This window comes from Lasioglossum baleicum, chromosome 1 (assembly GCF_051020765.1).
Source record: "Lasioglossum baleicum chromosome 1, iyLasBale1, whole genome shotgun sequence".
NCBI classification, from domain to species: Eukaryota; Metazoa; Arthropoda; class Insecta; order Hymenoptera; family Halictidae; genus Lasioglossum; species Lasioglossum baleicum.
In genome coordinates this window covers 6,264,105-6,286,381 of record NC_134929.1, presented here as the reverse complement: position 1 = coordinate 6,286,381, position 22,277 = coordinate 6,264,105, and the positions used below count along the sequence as shown (strand labels likewise).

At 42.0% G+C, this 22,277-nt stretch overlaps 3 protein-coding genes across 6 annotated transcripts; all 3 read right to left on the bottom strand.

Annotated features, from left to right (window-relative positions):
* Positions 1 to 19: 19 nt before the first annotated feature.
* Positions 20 to 10,284, bottom strand: Rhogap1a (Rho GTPase activating protein at 1A). 4 transcript variants are annotated; one of them, XM_076433844.1, is made up of 13 exons: positions 9,463 to 10,284; positions 7,700 to 8,174; positions 7,396 to 7,606; positions 6,559 to 6,838; positions 6,285 to 6,464; positions 5,952 to 6,167; positions 5,655 to 5,774; positions 5,324 to 5,568; positions 4,730 to 5,027; positions 4,255 to 4,537; positions 3,824 to 4,094; positions 3,563 to 3,734; positions 20 to 3,123 (listed from the first exon to the last, which is right to left on the bottom strand). In XM_076433844.1, exons 1-13 carry the CDS (start codon positions 9,574 to 9,576, stop codon positions 2,707 to 2,709), a joined length of 3,282 nt encoding a protein of 1,093 aa, XP_076289959.1. In that variant the 5' UTR covers positions 9,577 to 10,284; the 3' UTR covers positions 20 to 2,706. The 4 variants fall into 4 exon arrangements, with proteins under 4 accessions (XP_076289959.1, XP_076289977.1, XP_076289950.1 ...); XM_076433862.1 differs by having other exon boundaries at positions 4,766 to 5,027; positions 9,463 to 10,283; XM_076433835.1 differs by having other exon boundaries at positions 7,396 to 7,630; positions 9,463 to 10,282.
* A 1,033-nt stretch (positions 10,285 to 11,317) lies between these two features.
* On the bottom strand, positions 11,318 to 15,797 carry Dnalig1 (DNA ligase 1). Its single transcript, XM_076433884.1, has 15 exons — positions 15,588 to 15,797; positions 15,417 to 15,473; positions 15,129 to 15,215; positions 14,946 to 15,013; positions 14,508 to 14,872; positions 14,232 to 14,418; positions 14,023 to 14,149; positions 13,781 to 13,953; positions 13,493 to 13,716; positions 13,278 to 13,406; positions 13,071 to 13,210; positions 12,792 to 12,993; positions 12,507 to 12,713; positions 11,964 to 12,416; positions 11,318 to 11,869 (listed from the first exon to the last, which is right to left on the bottom strand). The coding sequence occupies exons 1-15, from the start codon at positions 15,605 to 15,607 to the stop codon at positions 11,498 to 11,500; spliced, it is 2,811 nt and encodes a 936-aa protein (XP_076289999.1). The 5' UTR covers positions 15,608 to 15,797; the 3' UTR covers positions 11,318 to 11,497.
* Positions 15,798 to 15,946: 149 nt separating this feature from the next.
* Uba1 (ubiquitin-like activating enzyme 1) lies at positions 15,947 to 21,837 on the bottom strand. Its single transcript, XM_076433872.1, has 2 exons — positions 21,096 to 21,837; positions 15,947 to 19,976 (listed from the first exon to the last, which is right to left on the bottom strand). The coding sequence occupies exons 1-2, from the start codon at positions 21,460 to 21,462 to the stop codon at positions 17,194 to 17,196; spliced, it is 3,150 nt and encodes a 1,049-aa protein (XP_076289987.1). The 5' UTR covers positions 21,463 to 21,837; the 3' UTR covers positions 15,947 to 17,193.
* Between the last annotated feature and the right edge of the window lie 440 nt (positions 21,838 to 22,277).

The window sequence follows — 22,277 nt, the reverse complement described above, 5'->3', positions numbered from 1 at the left end:
TACGCTTGAAAAGAATGCAGTATCTTTTATAAGTAAAACAACAATTGCGATTATAATATAACGTGCTCCGGTCTAAAATTTATTTATACAAATAAAACGAACAAATCACGTATCTTGGATTGGTAACGAACACTTCCGATATAAAAGTTTGTAAACCATCGGTATATACTTCGATACATTCGAAGGATACGCTGTGCGAGTGTGTGTGTGTGAGTGGAGTTTTTGGCAGTACGCGTCGCGTCGTCTTCTAGCGAGAAAGTTAAAGAAAGCTAGCTCGAGATGATCGGGGGTTTTCTCTGTTACCGAAAGATATATTTCAAACGATAAATTTCAAATCGTGGGATAACATCGAAACGATAATAATTAATGGTAATAATAATGAATCGTGATAGCGGAAATTTTTATCTTTACAAGTTTTCGTTGAATGTACAAAAGAAGGACGCATGTTACGCTAAAATGCGATATAAACATTAAAGATATCCAATATTTACGATATAATACACATGGGCAGCTGGTTACACATATACACGCATACACGCTTACACCACTCATACGATAGTTGCCTTCGCTCAAGCACAATGGTCACTTCCGAAAAAGTATCTCAATGTGATATATCAGTTGTAGTCTCTTTTCCCGTTTTGTTTAACGATGCTAATAATAATAATAATAATAATAATAATAATAATAATAATAATAATAATAATGTATGTACGATTTTATCGAACACTCGTCAAGACTCGATCCTCATTTCATTCGTCTTTGTTACCTCGGTTATTTAAAGTAGTTTGTAAACGTCCTAGCATGTAACACGGGGAGGGCTTCTACATAGAGTATTAAATTTGTACTGCCAAATGTGCTTTTCCATAGCTTCAACCCTCTGAGGCATGGAGTGTCGACTTCGTAGAGAGCGATTTTCGGAATACAATCGTTAGAAAGACGTGCGATTGTTTCGGTGATATACGATAATAGAAAAATACAACTGTATATTGTAAAATGGATATGCAGTGGATAATAGAATGCGAACGTAGCTTATTATTAGACTGCGGATCTTTACGCGAAATAAAAGAATGTTTGCATTGATTGCAAGATACGGGAAATCAAAATATTTCTTTCTTCTTTTAATTATCTTATCAAGGTGAAACTAATACACCGGTGGACCTAAATCTTTTTAATATGTTCACTGTTTTCAATTGTACGTACCCCTTTTTGTGATAAATGCGTAAAATCCGCAGACTACTTATTATGCTCGAAAGGGTCAATCGTGATACTCTATCGGATGTATGCGAGAGAATTGTTTTCTCTTTGGTGCTACATTAAGCTGTATTTAGACTTGAAAAACCGACATACGAGATTTGGACGACGTCGTACACGTAGAATTTTCTGTGAACAATTACGAAAGAATCACAGGGATAATATTGTTCGAGGAACACAGATGCTGTCACTTAGAATACCACGAATAAATATTGTATTATATGTACGTAGAAGCGGTAATAAAATTACAATCGCCACGTGGCAGTGTGTATTGGAATAAAGACAAACGCGAGTCTAATTACAGCTTAAACGTTAAAAACATCTTCCACTGCTCGTCAATATCCTTTACAAAAATTCGAGAGCGCGTATTTTCTTGAAAAATATTTCTATAAAGAATAGAACAGCTCACGACCACGACACGCGACTTTCTCCGAAAATCAATACAGCAGCATACATGATAGTATGTATATCGCGTCGCTATTAAGCTTCGATTTGCATATACGAAGGAACGTGATCTCCCAAAGTTGTTCAATAGGAATACTTAGGAACGTGATTCACTCGAACAAGTGGATATTTTCATGAACATAGCTAGAGGAGGTATGTCACGTTGTTGTTGCGTAAAAAAATTTAGACTCTCTGTTAGGAACACGCCCCATTGGAAAAACACTTATGTTCTAAAGCGTGGATACGATTGCGAACCGGATTCCCACTTGTTTCTCTGAACAGGAGAGAATGATGAATTTTTTCATTCTTTTTTTCTTTTCCCCCGAAAATGTCTTTGCGAATGTTTCATATGCGTGAAACAGTAACTCTCGTTACGGGAAATCCCTGTATCTAGTCCAGCTCGGGCACAGATAGTCGGATTAGTTCGGATAGAAAATAATCTTTCTCTTTTGTCAAAGATTCGTACTCGAAGCTATATTTTTAGCTTCCGAATACTACTTCTCATGATTAGAGTAGTTTAGCCAACAGTTACCGATCGGAAAATGTTGCTATCTCGGTTGGACCAGCTACGGGCTCCTCGTCAGCCAGGACTTCGCGGTAATACAAGTATAAAATATATTACGGAGCTTGAAGGACCAATATGTGACGGCCTACAAGTCCACTTTGCTACGCGGTACTCGTACGCACACCGAAACGTTCCCGTAACAGCAATTCAGGAATTCCTTCGGTCTGGGTATTGTGAAAGCCTGTCTACTACGATTAATGCGTTGTACGTATAAACGATACGTCGGGAGGGCTAATAAAATAAATATATACATATGTATATATATTTGTACATGTATATATTCATATACATATACATATACATATATATATATATATATATATATATATATATATATATATATATTATAGAAAATTGTGAATATTACAAAATCGAGCGTTAGTCGCGGCATTGTTGTACAAGCTCAGAGCAACCGACGCCACGACATGTCAACAAGAATCTCTCGACTAGAGTGACTGATTGTTCTGTTGCATGTGCATCTGCAAGAAACAGTAGAGTATGCCTGCCTGCGCCATCACGTCGACGGTACCCGCGGCCAACGGGTCGCGGCTTTTCGCGTCGGACCGCGAGTTCGTAACGGGTCGTAACAACGTCGGTCCGAACACCGTTGCCAGATTGTGCAGGGACATCTTGTTTTGCGCCTCGTGTTTGTTCACTCGTATCAGGTGGGTCAGCAGAAAGTCGATCACCGCTTTGTTCACAGCTGGCAGGCTCTCGTAGATCCTTCGTAAGGCAGCGCCCTTCGACAGCTCGCCGGTTTGAAAAGCTTCCAAGAAAGATGGGTACAGGGCATCCGTGAAAAGTGCCTCGGGCATCTCTCGAAAGTACAACTTGAGAACGCCTGTCACCGAGTGAACGTCCACCTGGAAAATGTCAGATATGGAGGAGACATAACCTAGCCTAACCTAATATTGATAAGGAGAAGATTAAATACATTTTAGATGGTTCTTAAGGGGGTAGACTCGTTTTCCCAGGATTGCCTTCTCATTTCTCGGTAATGCAAAGCTTTCAGTAGTCAAAAGCGCTAGATAAAGGATCAATCTAGGTCGCAATCGTCCTCAAAAGTTCTATTTTTATTCGGCAGCATGTATTTAGCTGTCGCAAACTTTATGCATATATGTAGCTACATGCGCTGCTTTATGCTTCCGAATAATGAAAATTACGCCTGGTAAACGTAAAAATAGGACTTTCGGGGGCGATTGCAGTCTAGATTAATCTTTTATCTCCAAAAAATATCGAGAAAAACCCCATCTTGCAATCCTGGAAACGAGACTACCCCCTTAAGCTCGGACCGTCGCGTACCTCTTTAAGCAACTGTTCTGCTTCGTACGAATTGCTTTCAAACGATTTTCTCAACTTCGTTAAATCGGAAGCCGAACCGGAGACACGGTATAAACCTACTTCTCCGACTCCTCGCCTTTCAACCTCCCTCACGCAGGCTGTTATGATAAAAGGAACGTCTCGTTTCTCGCGTCTACAAGGCAAACAAACACACAGTTGTCTTAACTGCTGTCTCTGATAAACACATCTGTGTTTACACGATATAAACGTAAAATAACGTACTTGCACACTTGTTGGATTTTAGCTCCGAATAAACCTTGAGGTTTGGCAGACGGTACCCGCCTTAAAGTGACTTCGCTTGGAACGAAACGAAGAGCCACGTCCAGAGTGGCTGGACCCAAATTCAGCGACCTCTCCACTTGGTCCGATTGCAACCAAGATCTGCTCAGTCTCTGTACACATTTGCCTCGTAACACCGAACGAGTTCCACATTCTTCGTACAATAGAATTCGAACATTTTGGCTGCCTTCCAATTCAACGACGAATGTCTCACCTTGGAGAAAACAAAGAAGAAACACAAAGTTGAAACGAGCGTTTCCGTCGTGCCACAGCATTATACAGGGTGAACCACGAATCAAATTTTTCGTCAACTCTTTTTTTTCATGTGGTTCACCCTGTATAGTATTATATAGTATTTGATAAGGTAATATTACCCCACGTTGGTGCCTGACCCCTTGCAACTCGACTTCTCGCTCTCTTAAAGTAATGTCCGTAGCTATCGACTTCCACGATTAAATAGAGATCCCCTACTCGGTCTAAGCCGGGCGGTGTTAAGCCGAGTAGAGTCAAATGAAGATCGCCTAGCAATAAACTTTCGTCGCGACCCGATCTTAACAAATAGCTACCCATATCTGTTTGAAGGTAGGTACGGCAGGCTGTGACCCAAGCCTGTAACTCGTACATCGACAAAGGCAACGGTCCGGGTGGTTGGCCGCCCTAAAAAATCGAAAAAGAAGAAATTCAAGTTGCGAAATTCGTTTCGATTTAGCGACTCGGTCGCGTTTTTACGCGAACGTGTATCGTTACTTGCATCCTTGTGCCCGATTTAAATACAATAAAAGGTGTATCGTTAAGTATTTATCTATACGGTATCGTTAAGTATGTATTCGTAATCTGTGAATTACGCACCTTTGACTTATCTAGGTACATATGGGAACGCATTACCTGTTGCAATGCCTCCACCGCTTCAACCCATTGAGACCGTTCAAATTCACTGGACAGAAAGAACGTGTACGAGTTTTGCATTCGATGCTGACTTTTATGCGCGACGCGTAATACTAAATTCGGAGACGCTAATACTAGTTGAGCTTCGAGCTCGGCAAGCTTCTTTCTATTCTTTTCCGAACCTCTACCGCCAAGCCTAATTCGTTTCTCGTCGTTACGCTCTTCCCATAATATCTGATCGCGTACGGTACATGCCTGTGACCTAAAACACAGAAAAACATTACTGAATTACGAGTTCAATATTTTTTCAGACTTTATAATGCCGAACAAATGTTTCTGTACATGTACAGCGATTGTCAGGAAGAACGCCGCATGTCGCATACTTTCACTTTCGAGATATTCACGTTTAAAGTTTTGATCGCTGATATTTTGACATGGAACCGATGGGTTAAATCGCTTTATTTTTTCGAGCGTTTCGAATTTATTTTCATGACTTTTTTTCTGGTAAATACGTAAATAACATGCGGCGTTTTTCCTTGCAACCACAGATATATGTACCTCAGTCCTACAACGTTAGCTGGACTAGTCTCGCGTGGTTCAACGCCGTCTTCTGTCACCACCGCTTCCGCCACTGCCACATACCACTTTAACTCGAACGTGAACTTATCTCTACCAGATGCCTTGTATTTCGCACAAGCGATCACATCGTTGAACAAGAATAAATGCCTCAGCTTTCTATGACCGTCCGATAATTCCACCACAAAAGAGTTTTTCACTAATCTTCGTTGTGCCCTGTCATGACTCTGGAAACGAAAATGTGTGTTTGTACACGCGTCACTATTCGCGAACAGTCGATTAGGCGATTAATGGTTATTTCGTTTTTTCTCACCGGAAACATTGATTTCGTCTGGATAATGTTGAACTCGTCTAGAAAATTTCTAGTCATAGCAAGAGCTTCGGAAAGCGGTGCATGGTCTGCATGATTCACGGGTGTATGCTTTAGGAGATCCTACAATCGATTGAAAGGGAATTATCACTGCAAACTTAGCGATAAGATAAACTTAGTATATTTCCACACGACTCTCGTCTATCGACTTGTACACAATTAACCTTCGTCTAACAGAAACTCTCGTGTTTATTATTGTATATGTATGTAGATTTCGGAAAGTACAGATCGGATACTCACGTGCAATACCAATGCATTCTTTTGCACCCGAGCTACAGGTTTGTGTAAAAGATCTTCGAGAGATAGACCGGGACCTTTGGGGAATCCCCTGAGTCTAATGTCCCTTGTGATTTCGCCGAATTGAGTAGAATGCGCTGAACACCTCCGTACGGTATCGGTAGCGCGGGCATAATTGTGTAAAAAAGCTCCGTACAATCCTATGTTGCTGGCCATTACCTGGATACCATCGACGATACACACGTTAATAACAAACATGCTAGAGTAAACCATACTGTCACGCGTTACGTTTACAAATTCTGTATTATCTTGATACGCTTCGGTTCTTGTTCTTACTTTAAACTGTTCACCTATCGTAGTCTTGCTATCCCATTTCTCCAATTTTTTCCTAAGACCGTTCAAAAATGTTTGATGCTGTTCATGCAGTTCTGGAATCTTGTAAAACATCGTGCCGAATTCATCTTCCGAAATGACTGGCTGGGACGTGGTCAACGTGGCCCTGATAGCCTTCATATACTGAAAAGAGACGTGGTTCGTTAACAAAACCGTGAAACGATTTTTCCCGCTTGCGAATTTGAATTCGTTTGAATCGAATGAATTGGCTACATACTTGTAACATCACGTTTAGACATTCGACATATACAGTTTCACTTTCTACTACCGAGTCTACAATACATTTAATCATAGACGTTCTATCGTCCTCACGGTCTTTACTTTTCTCTTGTCGGCGCGGTGTCGTTGGTGTCGGTGATTCTAAGCTGCCTTCGCTCAAACTTAAAGGTTCCGCGTCGCTACTACCGGTTTCGTTATCGGTGCTAAGAGCGCGTAATAAAATCGGCGGCGCAGGACTCGCACCTTCTTCGTCTTCGCTGTCCATTGCTGCCCTGTGTCTGTAGAAAAACGGAGCAGTCAATTTTAATCAACTACAATAATATTGTACACGGTATTCCGTCGAATGATGCGACAACCTCGGGGGTATGGAGTCTCGGAAGGCGAAGAGGTACTACTTTCTTTGACGTGTGCCGAACATAGAGAAGGATGCAATGTCAATGCGAATAGGAAAGTTTTTCTTTCATTCTTTTTTTACAGAACTTTTGCCAACGTATTTGCGAGATTTCTCTAATTAAAATTAGTCTAAATGCGGCATAATTCGGACCATGTTTACTGATTTAAAGTGTGATAATAACTCGCTGTGATATCGGTAAATATGATTGAAACACTGTCGAGTTTGGTCTTTTTTTAACCAGAGAAATCTCAGAAATCTATCGATGAAAGTTTCGTACAAGTAAAACTAAAGATAAAGAAATTATTGATGAAATTAACAACGTCTTATTCAGTGATCGGTTTTTCAAACAGCTCACATAATGCGAGGTCACATCGTCCGAAGGAATACTGTACTACCGCACGAAATGATCGTAGATCTCGTAATTCGACATCGGCCACTCACTGTATAAAATAATCGATGTTGACATAGTTACTCTGGTTCCCTGGCGAGTCAGGGAGGGAAGGCGGTCTCCTCGGCGGTGCTCTATTCCCATTATTGTTCCCAACAGGTGGGACACGCGCATCGATATATACATACTCTCCTGTTTGATCTAAAGCTACGGAATCATAGTATGGTTCTTCCTCCGATGCCTCCGCATCGCCATCTTCGCCATCTTCGTTAATCGCATTTTCCAAATCTACTCGTAAAGCACATGTATAAATGGAATTGGATTTAATTATGAAATGGAGTAAAATGAATACAACACCTTTCTCGTTCTCCTCCTTGAGAGGTTCCTCATTTTTCTCTTTCTTCGAGCTACCCGTCACTTCAATTACAGTTACATAATTACTTGGCACATCGGGGTCACTGTTTCTTCTGAGCTCAGGCACTTTATCGGGACTCCTCGGTATCTCGCTCTTGGGTCTCTTACTCGTATTCAGGGTAGAGCTCAGTTCGGAAACGCATTTGTCCTGAAACTTACTTATATCCTCGCGCACAGGAAGGGACGGAGCCGATGGCTCCGCTTGTTGAATACGAGACGCGCTCGTACCATCGGATAAACTATTTTCCGTTGCTTGACAGGTCTGCTGAGGTTGAGAATCCGCAAGCTGCTGTTTCTCAGGACTTGTCACAGAGTTACTGTTCGCTAATTGTTTGTGACGTTCTACGTCGGCTAGCAACCTTTCCAAATATTCCACATAGAATTCTTCTTTCTCGAGTTCTTCTCTCAGAGCAGTCACCTGTAAAAATATTACGTATCAAAATTTCTAGTTTTCTTTCAAACTTTTGCCTGCTACGTGGAATATTGAAATTGCAACTTTTTCATCCTTAATATTTGACTAATACTGTCTTTACATATTTTCCCACCTGTTGCTCGACACTCTGCATGTATACCTTATTGATGATAGCGAAATTAAGATAAGCGAGAGACGAGTCGATAACTTTGTTCTATAATCGTTCGAACAATTTTAATGGTAATCATACATTTCTGAAAGACTATAATAAAATGCAAACAGAGTTCCAAGGAAAATATTGCCCAACGCGTTGTCACATTTAAAAACGACTACATAATCTGCTTCCTAGAAACGAGTAAGCATCTGAAAATATTACAAGCGTTTGTTAACCGGTATATATAAATTTCATTGCGACAAGAAAAGAAAAATGCGGATACGATAGATTTTGAAATAGTCATTTTTTGTTGTTTGTTTAATCTTGCTTTAACGGTAGTGGTCATTAACAACAAGACACAGTTTAGGCTTCGTTGGTGCTGGTGTCTGTAGGTGGATTGCTTAGATAAGTTTTATCGTTCATTTTATCAGGGCCTGCTCTAGGGACGGGCAACCTAGACATTTGTCCGGGCGCCAAAATTTAGGGGCACCATTTTGGCTGTAAGCGTGAGAAAAATGTTGATGTGTTAAATACCCGATGAAAAGAAAATTTGCTTTTATTAAAATTTAAATAAAATGATTTGATTTTCATTGAAAATAAAAAATATGTACTTTCATTTAAAAAATATATATATATATATTCTTAAGGGGCGGCAATTTGATTTTTTGTCCGGGGCAACGTAACTGCTAAAGCAGGCACTGATTTTATAGAGATTAGTTATCTTTAGGAATTGTGGAGAAGGTTAGATAGATGGTCTGTCTAGGCTGTGTCGAGGAGTACCAGTTCTTCTGGCTTGTTTGTAGGTTGTGCATTCTAGTAGCTAAAACCCCGTGTTTGTATTATCGAGAAATGGGAAGGCGCATCCCGCACCCTTGCAATCCTGGAAACGAGTTTACCCCGTTTAAGTGGTTTTTCAAATCACTATAATACATTATGGGTTTGGGCTTTCTTCAAGCAAATGGGTTGCCTGATTCTATCCAAAGGGAAGTTTGTATTGCAACCTGTGTGAGAGATACACGGTGACTCATCATTGATCAGATTGGGAGGATATCCCTTTCCTGACAGATTTTCACAGACACGTTTACATCCGTGGCGATAAGTAAAGGGATTAAAATAGACGTTCCAATTCCAGGCAATTACCTTCTGTTTATGCTTGACTAGGTTGGCCCTGACGTCTTCCTCCCAGGCCGCCGGTAAGGCGCTGTCCGGGAATCTTTGTACCCAGACACGCTGGAAATCCCCGAAAACGCTCATTACTTCACTCCAGGCCGTTGAAAGGAAGGACTCCTCTCGAGGTCGGTGTCGATTCCGAAGAGGATTCAGGCTGCTGTGTACATTGCACGGGTACGGGTACGGGTACGGGTACGAGCACTGGCACGGACACGGACACGGGAACGGGCGCGGCGGTTGCGGCTCTCACCCAAATAGACCCGATTACGATCTCGTTCCGTGGCAGAGAATCGACTGAAACGCACGTGCCACCGTAACGAGGCATAAGTCGTTCGTTCAAACGTTTTTCGGCGTCGCGAATCTTCTTCCTGGTACACGATTATAACCTGTAGCCAAGAGTAAACGAAACGAGCGTCATACAGTCGCTGTCATCTTGTCCACATCTCCTGCGTAGCTCACGATCCGATCCCCATGCCCTCTCCTATCATTTTGACTTGACGCCTCTGCTATACTCTGTTCGCGAACACTGCACTCCCACTGACTCCCACCATCACCATACCGCCAGAGCAATAGAGCATCAGACCAGCACACCAGCACCAGCAGGTGCACCGCTTCACGGACGATACTCTTCACGTAAACACCGCGCTTACGCAAAATAGAAATTCGTCTTCCTTTCGAAACACTCAACAAAATCCCGCCTCTCAACCGCAAGCAGATGTGTAATTTACGCTCACCTTGGCGATACAAACTGATACAAACTCGCTACCGCCTACCGAGCCAAAAGTAACTGCGCATATATGATACACACCAACACACATGTTCCCTTATAAAAATGACAAGATTGATTTTATTTAGACTTTGTGCAGCTCCTATTGTAATATGTGCTCCACTAAAAATATCTATATACAATCATTTCTTATGAAATAATTTTTATTATATCAATAATCGTAAAATAAAAAATCTGGAATCGCGGCCATTTTGACCGGTGATCGATGGTGTTTTCTGAAAATATTGGATACAAAATATAAATTGGATATAACGCAACTAATATATATATATATATATATATATATATATATATATATATATAATTGATTGTAATTATCGTTGTATTTCGTAGAACGTTTAAATACACGTAATTCTACGTTTAGAATAACAAGAAAAGCAAATAAAACGCGTCTTCGGTCTATTCGAGGAAATTACAATTTTATCAGAAAAGAAAATTATAAAGATAACTTTTGCATTGTACGATAAACATTTATGCAAAGTAGAGCGCAAATTTTGCTCTCTTTTCTCCCTACTGTTTTTAGAAAGAGCGGATGAAAATATATGGTCGAGTAAGATCGATTAAACGATATATTTATACGACAAAACGCATCGAGACGTAAAACGCATCGTTGCAAAGAAATAAATGTGAGAAAGAAATGATCGTTCGCAAGAAAAATAACAATCTCTTGACATTGTTAGGTACGCTTATTATTCCTCGCACGAGTTATTAATGTCCCCTACAATTGTTTCAATTAGTTTCCTCAATAATCGTTCTATATAGCGTGTCTGCTAACTCTGCTGGAAATAATTGCGGCGCTGCAGTGTGCGCTTTTCGAACTAAATAAACGCTCGGTGGCGGGATTTTTGAAATAGTAATAATATAAAATAATTAATTAATTATATATCGATACACGTTGATTTTAAACATCGGATTTGCCTACGTTTCCATATCTAACGAGTAACGCGATAAATCACGATTACAGGAAATTACGAATTACATCGTACAAGCTGTAATCATTTCCATTGTTCAATTTCACATGACACAGAAAAGGCACGCTTTCTACTAAAACTTTTATCCACAATACAATTGTACAATAATTCAAGCAACTACGAAATAAAATATGTTACATATCAAGAAGATTCTCGCGCCTCTTTTATGAGATATAAAACGATAAATATTTATCCACAGAAGTATAAAATGTATTTTTCGTGTGTATATATATATTGATACATATAATTAATAGAAGTCTTCCTCCGTTGCCTTCGTTCCCGACGTTTGATTTTTTATTTGCTCTTGACTGCTGTACATAGAAGCTACTTGTTGCGCCGAAGTAGCATCCTCGGCGTTTTTATCATCGCGAACACGAATAAATCGAGGGAACCTTAGAGATATGCCCTTTTCCGGATCCACGATACCAAGAGCCGCCCTGTGAGCAGGCGATAGGGACAAGTCTGCGCATTTGATCTCCCAAACTTGGACTGGTTCGAACCAGTGGTCCGGTTCGTGGGACGAATCGTATCTGTAGTACGACTTGGGCTGCGGCACCATGTGCTCCTTCAACGACTCGGTGTGCTTCTGAAGATCTTCTTCGCTGAACCCGGTACCGATCTAAATAAGACAAAAATCACACGAATCTATAAAACTGCATCGCTCGTACGATGCTGTAAGAATCCTTATAAATTATAAGTTATAATATGCTTACCTTGCAGATACTTTGATATTCTTCGTTCTCTTTATCGTAACACGCCAAGAGGAATCCTCCATAAGTTCCTGTTCTCTTTCCTTTTCCTATGTATCCACCTATAACAACTACATCTAGCGTGTCTCCGACGCCGTCCAAATAGTCTTTCTTCAATTTCAACCAATTTCGAGAACGCTTGGCTATCTCGTACGTTGCATCTCGCTCCAATGTCTTCACCATGAGGCCCTCGCAATTCCCTTTGACCGATTCGTCTAAGAAGCTTTGCACTTCCTCCATCGTAGTAGTGTCCAAGCTCGTTGCAAATTTCCATTGACCGTCCGATTCTTTGAAATTCTCCTTCAACAACTCGCGACGTTTCGCGAAAGGTTCTTTGACCAGCGGTTCTCCGTTCAGATACAACAAGTCGAATATGAACACGCATACTTGTACTTTAATGTCTGCCTCGTTCGCATCCTATGGTTTAACGGAATGTTAAGTTAATTTTAAGGCTCGGTAGCGCTTTTAACGTTCAGCGCTATACATTTTTCTCGTAATTTTGATTACCTTACGCTTCCTGGTACTAAGTATTTGGAACGGAAGGATCTGTTGTTTCTCGGTGTCCCAAGCAACCGCTTCGCAGTCGAGGATACAGCTTTTAACATCCTCCCCTCTTGTATTTTTGAACCGTCCTATAATATCCGGATATTTCGTGGTGTTGTTTTCTTGATTCCTACTGTATATGCTAATGTTACCATTCTCAGCAAAGTGAATCTGCAAAGCATGCACACGCGATTACACGTTGCTCTAGATTTTTATAAAATATCGTCAACGAGATGGAGGAATAAAAACCTGCGCCCTTTCTCCGTCGTACTTCCATTCGCAAGTAAATTTCAATCCCTCGAAACGCGTTAGAACTTCCCGAACACCTTTCGTTGGATGCGCTAACATAGGTTTCATTGGGATACCTGGTGTAATTTTGCACTGCTCGGGTAATTTTCCAACTCCCTCTTTCAATAAAACAGGAACTATTTTATCATAATTTGGACATTCGCTGAGAAAAGTATTTTTCATTAGTACGCATGCATCAAAATCGTTGTAGCATGCGTTGTAGTAAAAGAGAACGCTTACCAATACGTCGTTTTAATAATAAGCGCGATCTCGTCGTACTTTTGCTTGAACGAATCAGCAGACGTTTTTTTGCTCGCGTCCAAAATTTCTGGTGGCGACCCTTGATCTGGCGGGGTCATTGCGCATGCCAATGCTAAAGCCTATAAGTAACAATTATTAATATTTTCACTGTAACATCCATGAGGATGTCATTAAACATATACTCACTTGTAACACGGATTGTTCAGCCAAACCAATTCGAAGCTTACCAGCCAAGGACCTAATGAGATACCTGGCTTCGGTAAATCGACATGCTACGAACAGTGTCTGGATCTTGTCCAGCTTCTTGCTTAGAGACTGCAAACATTTTTCGCGTTTAAACATCGATGCAATTGATGCAATATCGACAAGGGAGCATTCAAATCAAGTTTTGAGTATCGTACCGCATTGCCGGTCATTTGTGCGATTTCTTTCAGCTTAGTATACACATTTGTCACTGTCAGAGAGGCTGGCTGGAACATAGTTCTTTGATTGGAGCGACTTCCCTCCGCCACGATGCCCAAGTCTCCGACTTGTTGCACGTCCGCTTTTATTTGAGCCAAAGTTCGGCCGGTACACTGTGCTATAGCTTTCATGAGATTTGTATCCGCTACACCCAACTCGATTCCTGAAACAGAAGATTTTGTACACGAGCTCTTTGGACAGAATAAGAGGATGCTGCGAATGCTCACCTTCGTAAGCGGGCGCAAGCTGATTAAGACATAAATATATGCTCGGAAGTAAATCGTTTGGGCTTAGAGCTATAACAGATCGCAAGTAATTCGATAAAATCTCTACTATCTTTAATCGAGCGCTCGTTTCCTCTATCAGTTCTAATGTTCGCGTTAGCGCTATATATGGAACCCTGCAAACATTCCAAACAACTTTACCGATATTCGAGTTAAAATAGTAGGCAAAAGATAGAAATTCATACTTTTCACCCTGCTTCCAAAACGCATCATTTATAGGATGATACTTAGAGGCGCTAGGATTATAAGAATGGCTCGCAGACTTCTTCTTATCCACGTTGCTATCTTTCTCGCTCCCCTTTTCCTTTGGAGCTGAAAAATAGAAATTCTATTTGAACCCTACTTTGTAAAAGAGAAGAGTAGATATTAGATGTTCTTGTAATGAACTTCTTACCAAAGAAATTATGCATTTTCTTGGCTGGCTTCTTCGTATTTTTTTTCCCGCTGCTACTTTCTGCCTGAATTTCATTTTCTTTCTCGCTGTGACTTTCTTCTTGAATTTCATCGTCAGATTTCTTTTCTACGTCGAGAGTCTTCTCGTCTGTTTTTTCTGTAGTATCTGACTTTGGACTATTCGGTATCTATTAATCGATACGCATAATGATTATACCGAACGAATGACTATCGTGATAGAAAATTAATGTAAAGATTGAATGACAAGCGAACGTACCTGCACTGGTAAGTGGCCATCTTCATCACTGGAATCATCAGTTTGCGTTATTATCCTTAATCTCTTTTTGACTGTCTTTTTAGTACTCTGTTTCGGGGTTATTTTGCTAGATTCGTCGGAGGAAGATTTCAACGATTCATTTTTCAGAGAGGCTGACTGTTTTTTATCCTCTAGATCTGAATCTTCCTTCTCTTCTTTTGTATCTTCCTCCTTCTCTTTCTTCGTTTTCACGCTGCTTTTCTTCGAAACATCCTTTACCTTCTCTATTTTCTTTTTCTTCTTAGAAGCAGTAAGCGGAGTTGCTGCCTTTCTCTTGTGATTTTCATTGGACGTCCCAGGTGACAACTTGATCTTCGGTGTTCTTCCTAAAACAGCACCGTACAACATTCTAACCGTCTATCTTTTGCCTTCCGAATGTATGCTATTTGTTTGTCTTACCATTTGCTTTCTTTTTCGTCGAAGAAGTTGTGTCCGATGCCTTTTCTGATTTCTTAACAACTGTAGGACTATGGACAGAACGATCGTAACATGAGGGCAAGTATTTAGGGCAAGTGTTAAGGGCAAGTATTTAGAAGATACATTACACAGATATATTACAAAATGATCGATATCAATTTTTACCTGGAAGAGTCACTGGTGTCCGTGCTATTTTCCCGTTTTCGTTTCGAGCCGCTCGGACTTTCTTGATCCGCATTTTCGCTCGATTTGCTATTAATGTGTAACCAATTAAAGACATTGTTAACCGGCGGCCGGAAAATACTGTCCAACCGACATACTTTGCTCACGAAGGAGGAACGCGAGAAGCAATAATCGAATGTTTTCGCTCGAGCGCAGACTATCACGAGCCGGAACATAATTGCAGTCCGGTGAAATACATAAATAAATACAAAGCATTGTATCGCAATTTACCTTGAACCGCTCCTGTCACCGCTGTCCTTCTTTCCAGTCGATTTCGTGAAAAACGATCTGCGATTCACACAACAATAACATGTAAGAACGTCCCACGATAACTACACATTTATAAATTGGACACGATAAACCTATTCCCACACGATATTAATTTCTTTAGGATATACTTACGTTATGCTACGTTGTGCCATTTTGGCGCGTTTTCCATACTGCGACGCAGCAACTGTCCCGCGCTTTCACGGCGCGATGGAGATGGGAGGATGGAGGACCAATTGAATTTAACCGTTACGTTCAAACCACAAACAAGTATATATATGTATATATATTTATTTAGAATTAATTTTGTTCTCAGTTTCGTAGTTTATAGGAGAGAATTTTATTCGGGATCGGGACGGGAAAATTTCGGGATTCCTGAGAATATTTAGAATTCCCGAGCACTCTCGAAATTATTCTCGGGAATCGGTAACGATCATCTATAATCTATATATGTATAGCAAATGAGATGAGATATAATGAAACAGTACAGACAGTTTTACTTTTCGATACTTATATATTTCTCATGTTTCTTGAAATTCAAACACATCTATTTATTATCTATTGATAAAATAATACAATAAATATCCGCATTATCCTAAAATTAACAAAATATCATTCTTTTTTTTAGTTTTGTATTTCCTTGGTCTAAAGTGTGCAATTCGTTCTTCATTATTATTATTATTTCCTTTTTTTTTGTTATCCTTTCGAAGCTTTTTCGAAAAATCGTGTTCTTAGAAATTTAAATGCAGCATATCTTCCGTAACAACAAACAGCCTTAGCCAATAAGTTTCACACATTCGGTGTTCGACAAATAAAGCGGACAAATCATGACCATCGACAACGCATCGAATACAATAAATGTTAATGGTACCGAGCGTTGACAGCAAAGAGAGTTTCAAGGAGGAAATGGATCGGTGAGGAAAAGAGAAATTGATCGCTCGCACGCCCATGGATCGCGAAGTAACCGCGTGAACAAAAAAAAAGAAACGGGAAAGAAAAATACGACGGAGAGGCAAGATATATTTTGCGCTCGTTATTCTCACGATTATCTATATGGTCTATATTAATGTGTCTAGCAGTTATGCGTCTAAGGATCATTGAGTTTTATCGTTCAGTAATTTACATTCGATTCTATGTATACATAAAGTCGTGAAGGGCGAGTCCCAAGAAAATTCTTACCATGACAATTCCCTTCAAGATCCAATATGGACTCTCTAACAGCGCGTTTATCTTTTTTCTTTTTCGAACAACATCACGGAAATTCGGTACGGATTCTCTTGTACAAATTTGTATCCCCTTATTCATTTAATCATTTAATGTCTAGATGTTCGTTTTATTTGATCATATTTTCTTTTCTTTTCATCTCAAGAAACATCACTGACTGAGAAAGTCGAAAAGAAACGCTCGAACTGCGAATTTATAATTATCGAACAGAACTTTCAAGCTTCACAGGAGCAACAACACGGAAAAATCAAAAGAGGAGAGAACAGCTTCAAAGTGAATTTTCCGGTAGAAGGGAGATCATACATAGTAAGATGAACTCAGTGAGTACCGGCGGATGCTTCCTACGAAATGCTACAAAGCATATCGGCAATAAAAATGAATCTTTACCTTGAGAGCCTTACATAGACGAAGATTAATATTCTCCTGTACCGTATTGTAAAATAGAAATTTGTAGAAATTACTACCGCTAAGTCAGTTAAGTAGACATCTCTCATTAACCGGCGATATCGACGAGCTTTCAGGGCAAAGTGTAGCGTACGTATGGGACCTCAACATCGTTGCCATCGGAGTCGTTACAGCAAAGTTCGAAGACCAGGGCGCGTACATGTGGCTCCAGCTTCTTTTTCGATACTTTCTTCACTACCTCTGACATCAGGAGTCCCATGCGTTCCTGACACTTGGCCTTGTGCATAAAGAACGAGTACAGCATACAAACACCCTGGGACAGCATGGTCACCTCCAGATTATGATGCTCCTTGAAGTAGTCGAGGAACTCCTTGAGCGTCAGTTCCCCTTTCACTTCGAACCGATCCCACAGGGTCCATTCTGAGTCGTAGTACTTCAATTTCGGAGCAGCGACAGGCTCGGAGAAGCCGAAGAAAGGTAGAGCCAGGTTGACGAAGCCGTTCTTGTAAACGGACAGGTCCTGTATGCCGCGGGTCAGCTTGATTAATTCGAGACATGCCAAGCCAGCCACAACCGAGGTGGTGGTCGCGATCGCTGGGATGATTTTGCCGGCGATCAGCTTGCTCTTATGCCTGTCGGCTGGCACGATTTTGTAGTTGGTGGCGCGGAGGTTCGAGGCAGCCACGATAAAGTCTATATGGAAGTTGGTGTCGTCGTCCTTTTCGAACTCCTGAGGATAGATCACCAGACTGTTCAGCTCATCGATCTTCGGCAGTTCCTCCTGCAGCTGAGTCAGTCTCTCGTGATCTACGTTGCCGCTGCCATTCGATACCTGAACCTGCGAGTCCGTCTCGGCGATCTTCACTCCGGACTTGGGCGTGAATTCCGGTACCTTGACGGTGCTCGCAATCCTAGCGACTTCCTCCCGGTTCCTGTTCGTAGTGATCCCGTAGACCTTGGCTTTCAAGTTGGCGGCAGCTACGATGTAGTCTAAATGCAATGGATCGTTCACATTGAACGTGAGCGGTTCTGGACACCTCTTCGGCCCAGACCAGAACGGCTGACCGGTCGATGTTACTTGATCAGGCGGGAAATTGAACAGAAGCTGTCTGATCTGATTGCTGTACTGTTCCTGCCAATGACAACGCGCCCACGCGATGCAATCGGCGAACGCTTTCGGTCTCTCATCGACCAGCGCTGTTTTAACAGATTCTAGTACTTCTAGTGGCTGTACACCAGGCAGTTTCAGTGTTCTGTCGACGAACTGGGAATCAGAGATGTATTGAGCGGCGTTCTCCGCGGCCTGCCGGAACAGACCTTCGAAATTGTCTCTGGCCCATTGTAGAGTGTGCTCTATAGCGTTCGGGAAGTTCTTTAACGTACAAATTGGTATACTCTTTTCTGGGGGGTCTTGCGATGAACTGTACGACTCTGTTAAAAATGGAACAACGACTTGGGTGTTACCCTTCGTACCTAGCGTACCGGATTCCAAGAGAGGCTTTCTATAATATACACAACGACGATCCATATAAATACGAGCGTTTACGTTATCCAAAGCGTTCGCGACACCGTCCAACACCTCGAAGAAGTCGTCGTTGTATATCTTCTCTGTTTCCGGGCAGACTCTGTTCTCGTGAGCGATTACTTTCATGTCCGGGTTCATACCTTTGATGACTCTGGCCGCGGTCGACGATTTCGACTGTTGAACGTCCGATGGCCTGAACAGGAACTGCCTGTTCAAGTTCGACTTTTCGATCAGATCCATGTCGGTGACCGTGACGCTACCGTTTTGAGAGCCGACGCCCAGCATGGCGAAATTTTTTAGTAACTCGCAACCGATGGCACCTGCTCCTACAACAAAGTATTTCAAGTTACCAATCTTCGACTGGAATTTCCGGCCGAACACAGCGACCTGGGAGTCGTAACGGGATTCTGTGGGGCAGCAGTCTTCTTCGGAGAGTTCAGATCGATCCGCTGGCAGGCACTCGATCGCATCGAAGTACAGCCACTGGTATATAGGGTGGAATTTTCCCGAGCAGGCCTTCATCACTTCCTGGGCTACGATCCCTCCAATGGTCGCGTTCATCGGACTTAAATTGCCAGAGGATATTTTTGCGAACGTGGACAACAGCTCGGTATTGATTTCAGTTTCGCTGCCCATCTCTTCCTTGACCGCGTCGGCCAGAGCTAAAAATTCATCGGCGTCCTCTTGGTTCCATGGCCTTGGCAGTTTTTCTTTTGTTTCCTGGTAACGGTGAAGCATCTTGAAGCCCAAGTGAATCTGTTCCGAATAGTCGAACTTGGCAAAATCTGTCACCTGAAACTCTGGCTTCTTCAGAGCTTCCTTGAACGGGACGAAATGCAGAGTCTTCGGCATTTTAACTTGAGTTACTATGCCGCCGCGGACGTACTCGGAATATTTCGATGTGTCCCCGATACTGAAGGTGTACGGACCGAGAACTTTGATCTTGATCGGGTCGCACCCATTCAATTCTGTCATTCCCTGCACCTCGGAGAATGTGACGTAGTCACCATCCTCCATACCGTGACGAGTGTCCTCCAAGCATGTCACAACACCTTCGGAGTCCTCCGAAATGCTGGCTACCATTGCGCTGACAGGTGGCTCGCCATTGGTGTCGACCACGGTGAACGTATTCCCAAAGTCACAGAATACTTGAGAAAATAGGCCTCTGGTATCCGCTATGATAAGCGCTATGTCATTCGCATGGGTGATTTCGGAAATGCGCAACTGTTCGCTGAGAGGAGCTTCGGTAAGTACAACAACCTTGAACTTCTTGATGTAACAATCGGTTAGAGATCCAGTGTGATGACGAGTGGGGACATAATTGTTCAGCTCTGATAAACGTTGGCAACAAGCGATGGCTCGATTTTTTCCTGAAAATAAACCGTAAAGTGTCAGTCTCGCGAACGAGATAGATCGTGCCGTTAGGTTGGAGGGAAAGTTCCGAGGTTTCTTTTTCATTTAAAATACAACAGAATTTCCCCTCCAGCCTAATAGATCAATTTAAATAAATATGTTTTCATTATTTTCAAGATCAAATACAAAATATTGTCCATTGAATCGAAGCAGGTATTGCGTCTCCTAATTATGATTCAGCTACTTATTCACGACTACCGTTCTCTTTGCACGAAGCGATGCAATGTAATTATCTTAACAAAGGAAGATAGGAAGTCACTCCTTGATCGATCAGCGTGTCAAGATATGCAGACTGTACTCGGTAGTTGACAAAGGAATTCATATAAAATGTATACTGTTAAATCGATATCAAAAATTATATAGAATGGTATTATTCTAGGACAGAGTGTTTACTTTTATGTACACACAGACAAATATTGACTTACGCCGCTGTTGTTCCCTGCAATAGTTAACAAAAACATATTTGGTTCATTAAAAAATGTGCATTTGGACAATATGCAGCGTAAGAAAATATTGAGAAACGTAACTCCGAGCCACGAACCAAATGAACACAATAAAGTATATAGAACTTGTAAGAGGTAAACACTGTACGACACAATTGTGATTACAAGAAATTACAAGAAAAATTTTTTTTTGGAACAGTCCAGCAATTATTTCCAAGTACCAGAGGGTTAAATTCCGGAGATAAAATGAGATAAGATTGAAAAACTGGCAATAATAGACATGCGACTTGGACGTTACACGGTGTTGTGTAGGGTTAACCCCGTGTGTTATATGGAACTGGCGAAAAATTCGAACAAAATCTACCTATATATACATATACATATATATATATATATATATATATATATATATATATATATATATATACAGTATGATTCATTAAGTCGGAATAAGATTGAAATTTTCTGTTATCGATATTTTGGAAAAAACGTTTGGTATAACGTTCTTTCTCGGAGATTTTTCCCGTAAATAGGAAGTTTCGAAGGAGGAGGTGGAGATCGGTGGTTCGCGTGAAATGGAATGATAGCGCGAGAGGGTTAAAGGTATTCGCGTGCGAGGTGAATTGCGCTCACCTATGTCTGCCTCTTTAAGGTAGAACTGCGAGCCGAGATCGGAGATCTGACACAACGCGTCATCGTGCAAGGTAACGGACTTGACGCCGCCGAGGATGACGTTCTTGGCGATTTCGACGCCGAGACCACCGAGGCCGGAGATCAGAACGTCGGAGGAGGCCATTCGACGCATCGCGTCGTGACCGAGGACGTAGAGCTGCCTGGAGTATAGGCCCTCGTCGATTTCGGCGGGAGCCCGAGACGTCGAGCCATTTTTCGCCATGTCTGCGATCGTCGTCGAGTCGTCGGCTCCTCCCGTGGTGGCAGCAACGCGTCGCTTCTTGGCTGGGGGGTCAACGGAGCTCTCCACCACCTCAGCACTAGACATCGGACTTCACGGGGCGCCGTATTATGTCCGTCGATTGTTTTTTTCAACCCGTCCGACTGCACTTTAATAAAGCCCGTAAACTTCACCGCACGCCACACCGACCTTGCCGCACGCGCCCGCTCTCTCTCTCCTCTCTTCTCCTCTCTCTCTCTCTCTCTCGCTCGCTCGCTCGCCGCGCCTCTCTCCTCTTCTTGCTGTCGCAGTTGCCAATCTACCCTTTCTAGACTGTGAAATGTGAGCGCACTTTACCACGATACCACTGTCCTGTCCATCCATCCAAGAATGATTCTCGTTCTTTCATCCGCGCTGTTGCTATTCTCTCGCAGTCGCACCACCGCTAATCGCCATATCATCGATGCTTTCTCGATAAAGTGGGGACGAGGGTTCTCGCGCGATCGGTAAAACAGGTCGGTCGGATTTCGCGAATGGCGCGACTTCCTTCGTTGCGAATCGGTCCCGTTCCGCGACGATCTTTCAAGTAATTTTGATGAAACGTTATTACATAATACGGATCGAGCAAGGATCCAGCATTTCCTGGATTAAAATTTTCTTCCCTGTTTCTTTGTTTGCCTGACGTTTGGTTAACCTCCCACCGTGAATTTATCCGTTCGAACTGCCGCGGCTCATTGGCTCGTGAAACGGACCAATCAAATCGCGGAATCCCCGAGCGAACCGAAGCGATTGGTTGCGAATGGTATGGACCGATTGCGCCTGAAATAATTTCGACCAATGTGCGAACAACCGAGTTCGGTGTTTCTAAAGTAGTAAATGTTCTAACCCGCGCGAACGCCATCTGCGAACATGCGTTATCCGCG

Coding starts and splice junctions, on each gene's coding strand:
- Dnalig1 (XM_076433884.1), bottom strand. CDS start 15,607: ATGGCACAACGTAGCATAAC. Junction 14,150..14,231: donor GAAAATGCATAATTTCTTTG/GTAAGAAGTTCA, acceptor TCTATTTTTCAG/CTCCAAAGGAAAAGGGGAGC. Junction 13,954..14,022: donor TTTTGGAAGCAGGGTGAAAA/GTATGAATTTCT, acceptor GAATGTTTGCAG/GGTTCCATATATAGCGCTAA.
- Uba1 (XM_076433872.1), bottom strand. CDS start 21,462: ATGTCTAGTGCTGAGGTGGTGGAGAGCTCCGTTGACCCCCCAGCCAAG. Junction 19,977..21,095: donor CCTTAAAGAGGCAGACATAG/GTGAGCGCAATT, acceptor GTTTATTTTCAG/GAAAAAATCGAGCCATCGCT.
- Rhogap1a (XM_076433835.1), bottom strand. CDS start 9,576: ATGAGCGTTTTCGGGGATTTCCAGCGTGTCTGGGTACAAAGATTCCCG. Junction 7,631..7,699: donor CAAGGAGGAGAACGAGAAAG/GTGTTGTATTCA, acceptor CTTTACGAGTAG/ATTTGGAAAATGCGATTAAC. Junction 6,465..6,558: donor GTCTAAACGTGATGTTACAA/GTATGTAGCCAA, acceptor GTCTCTTTTCAG/TATATGAAGGCTATCAGGGC.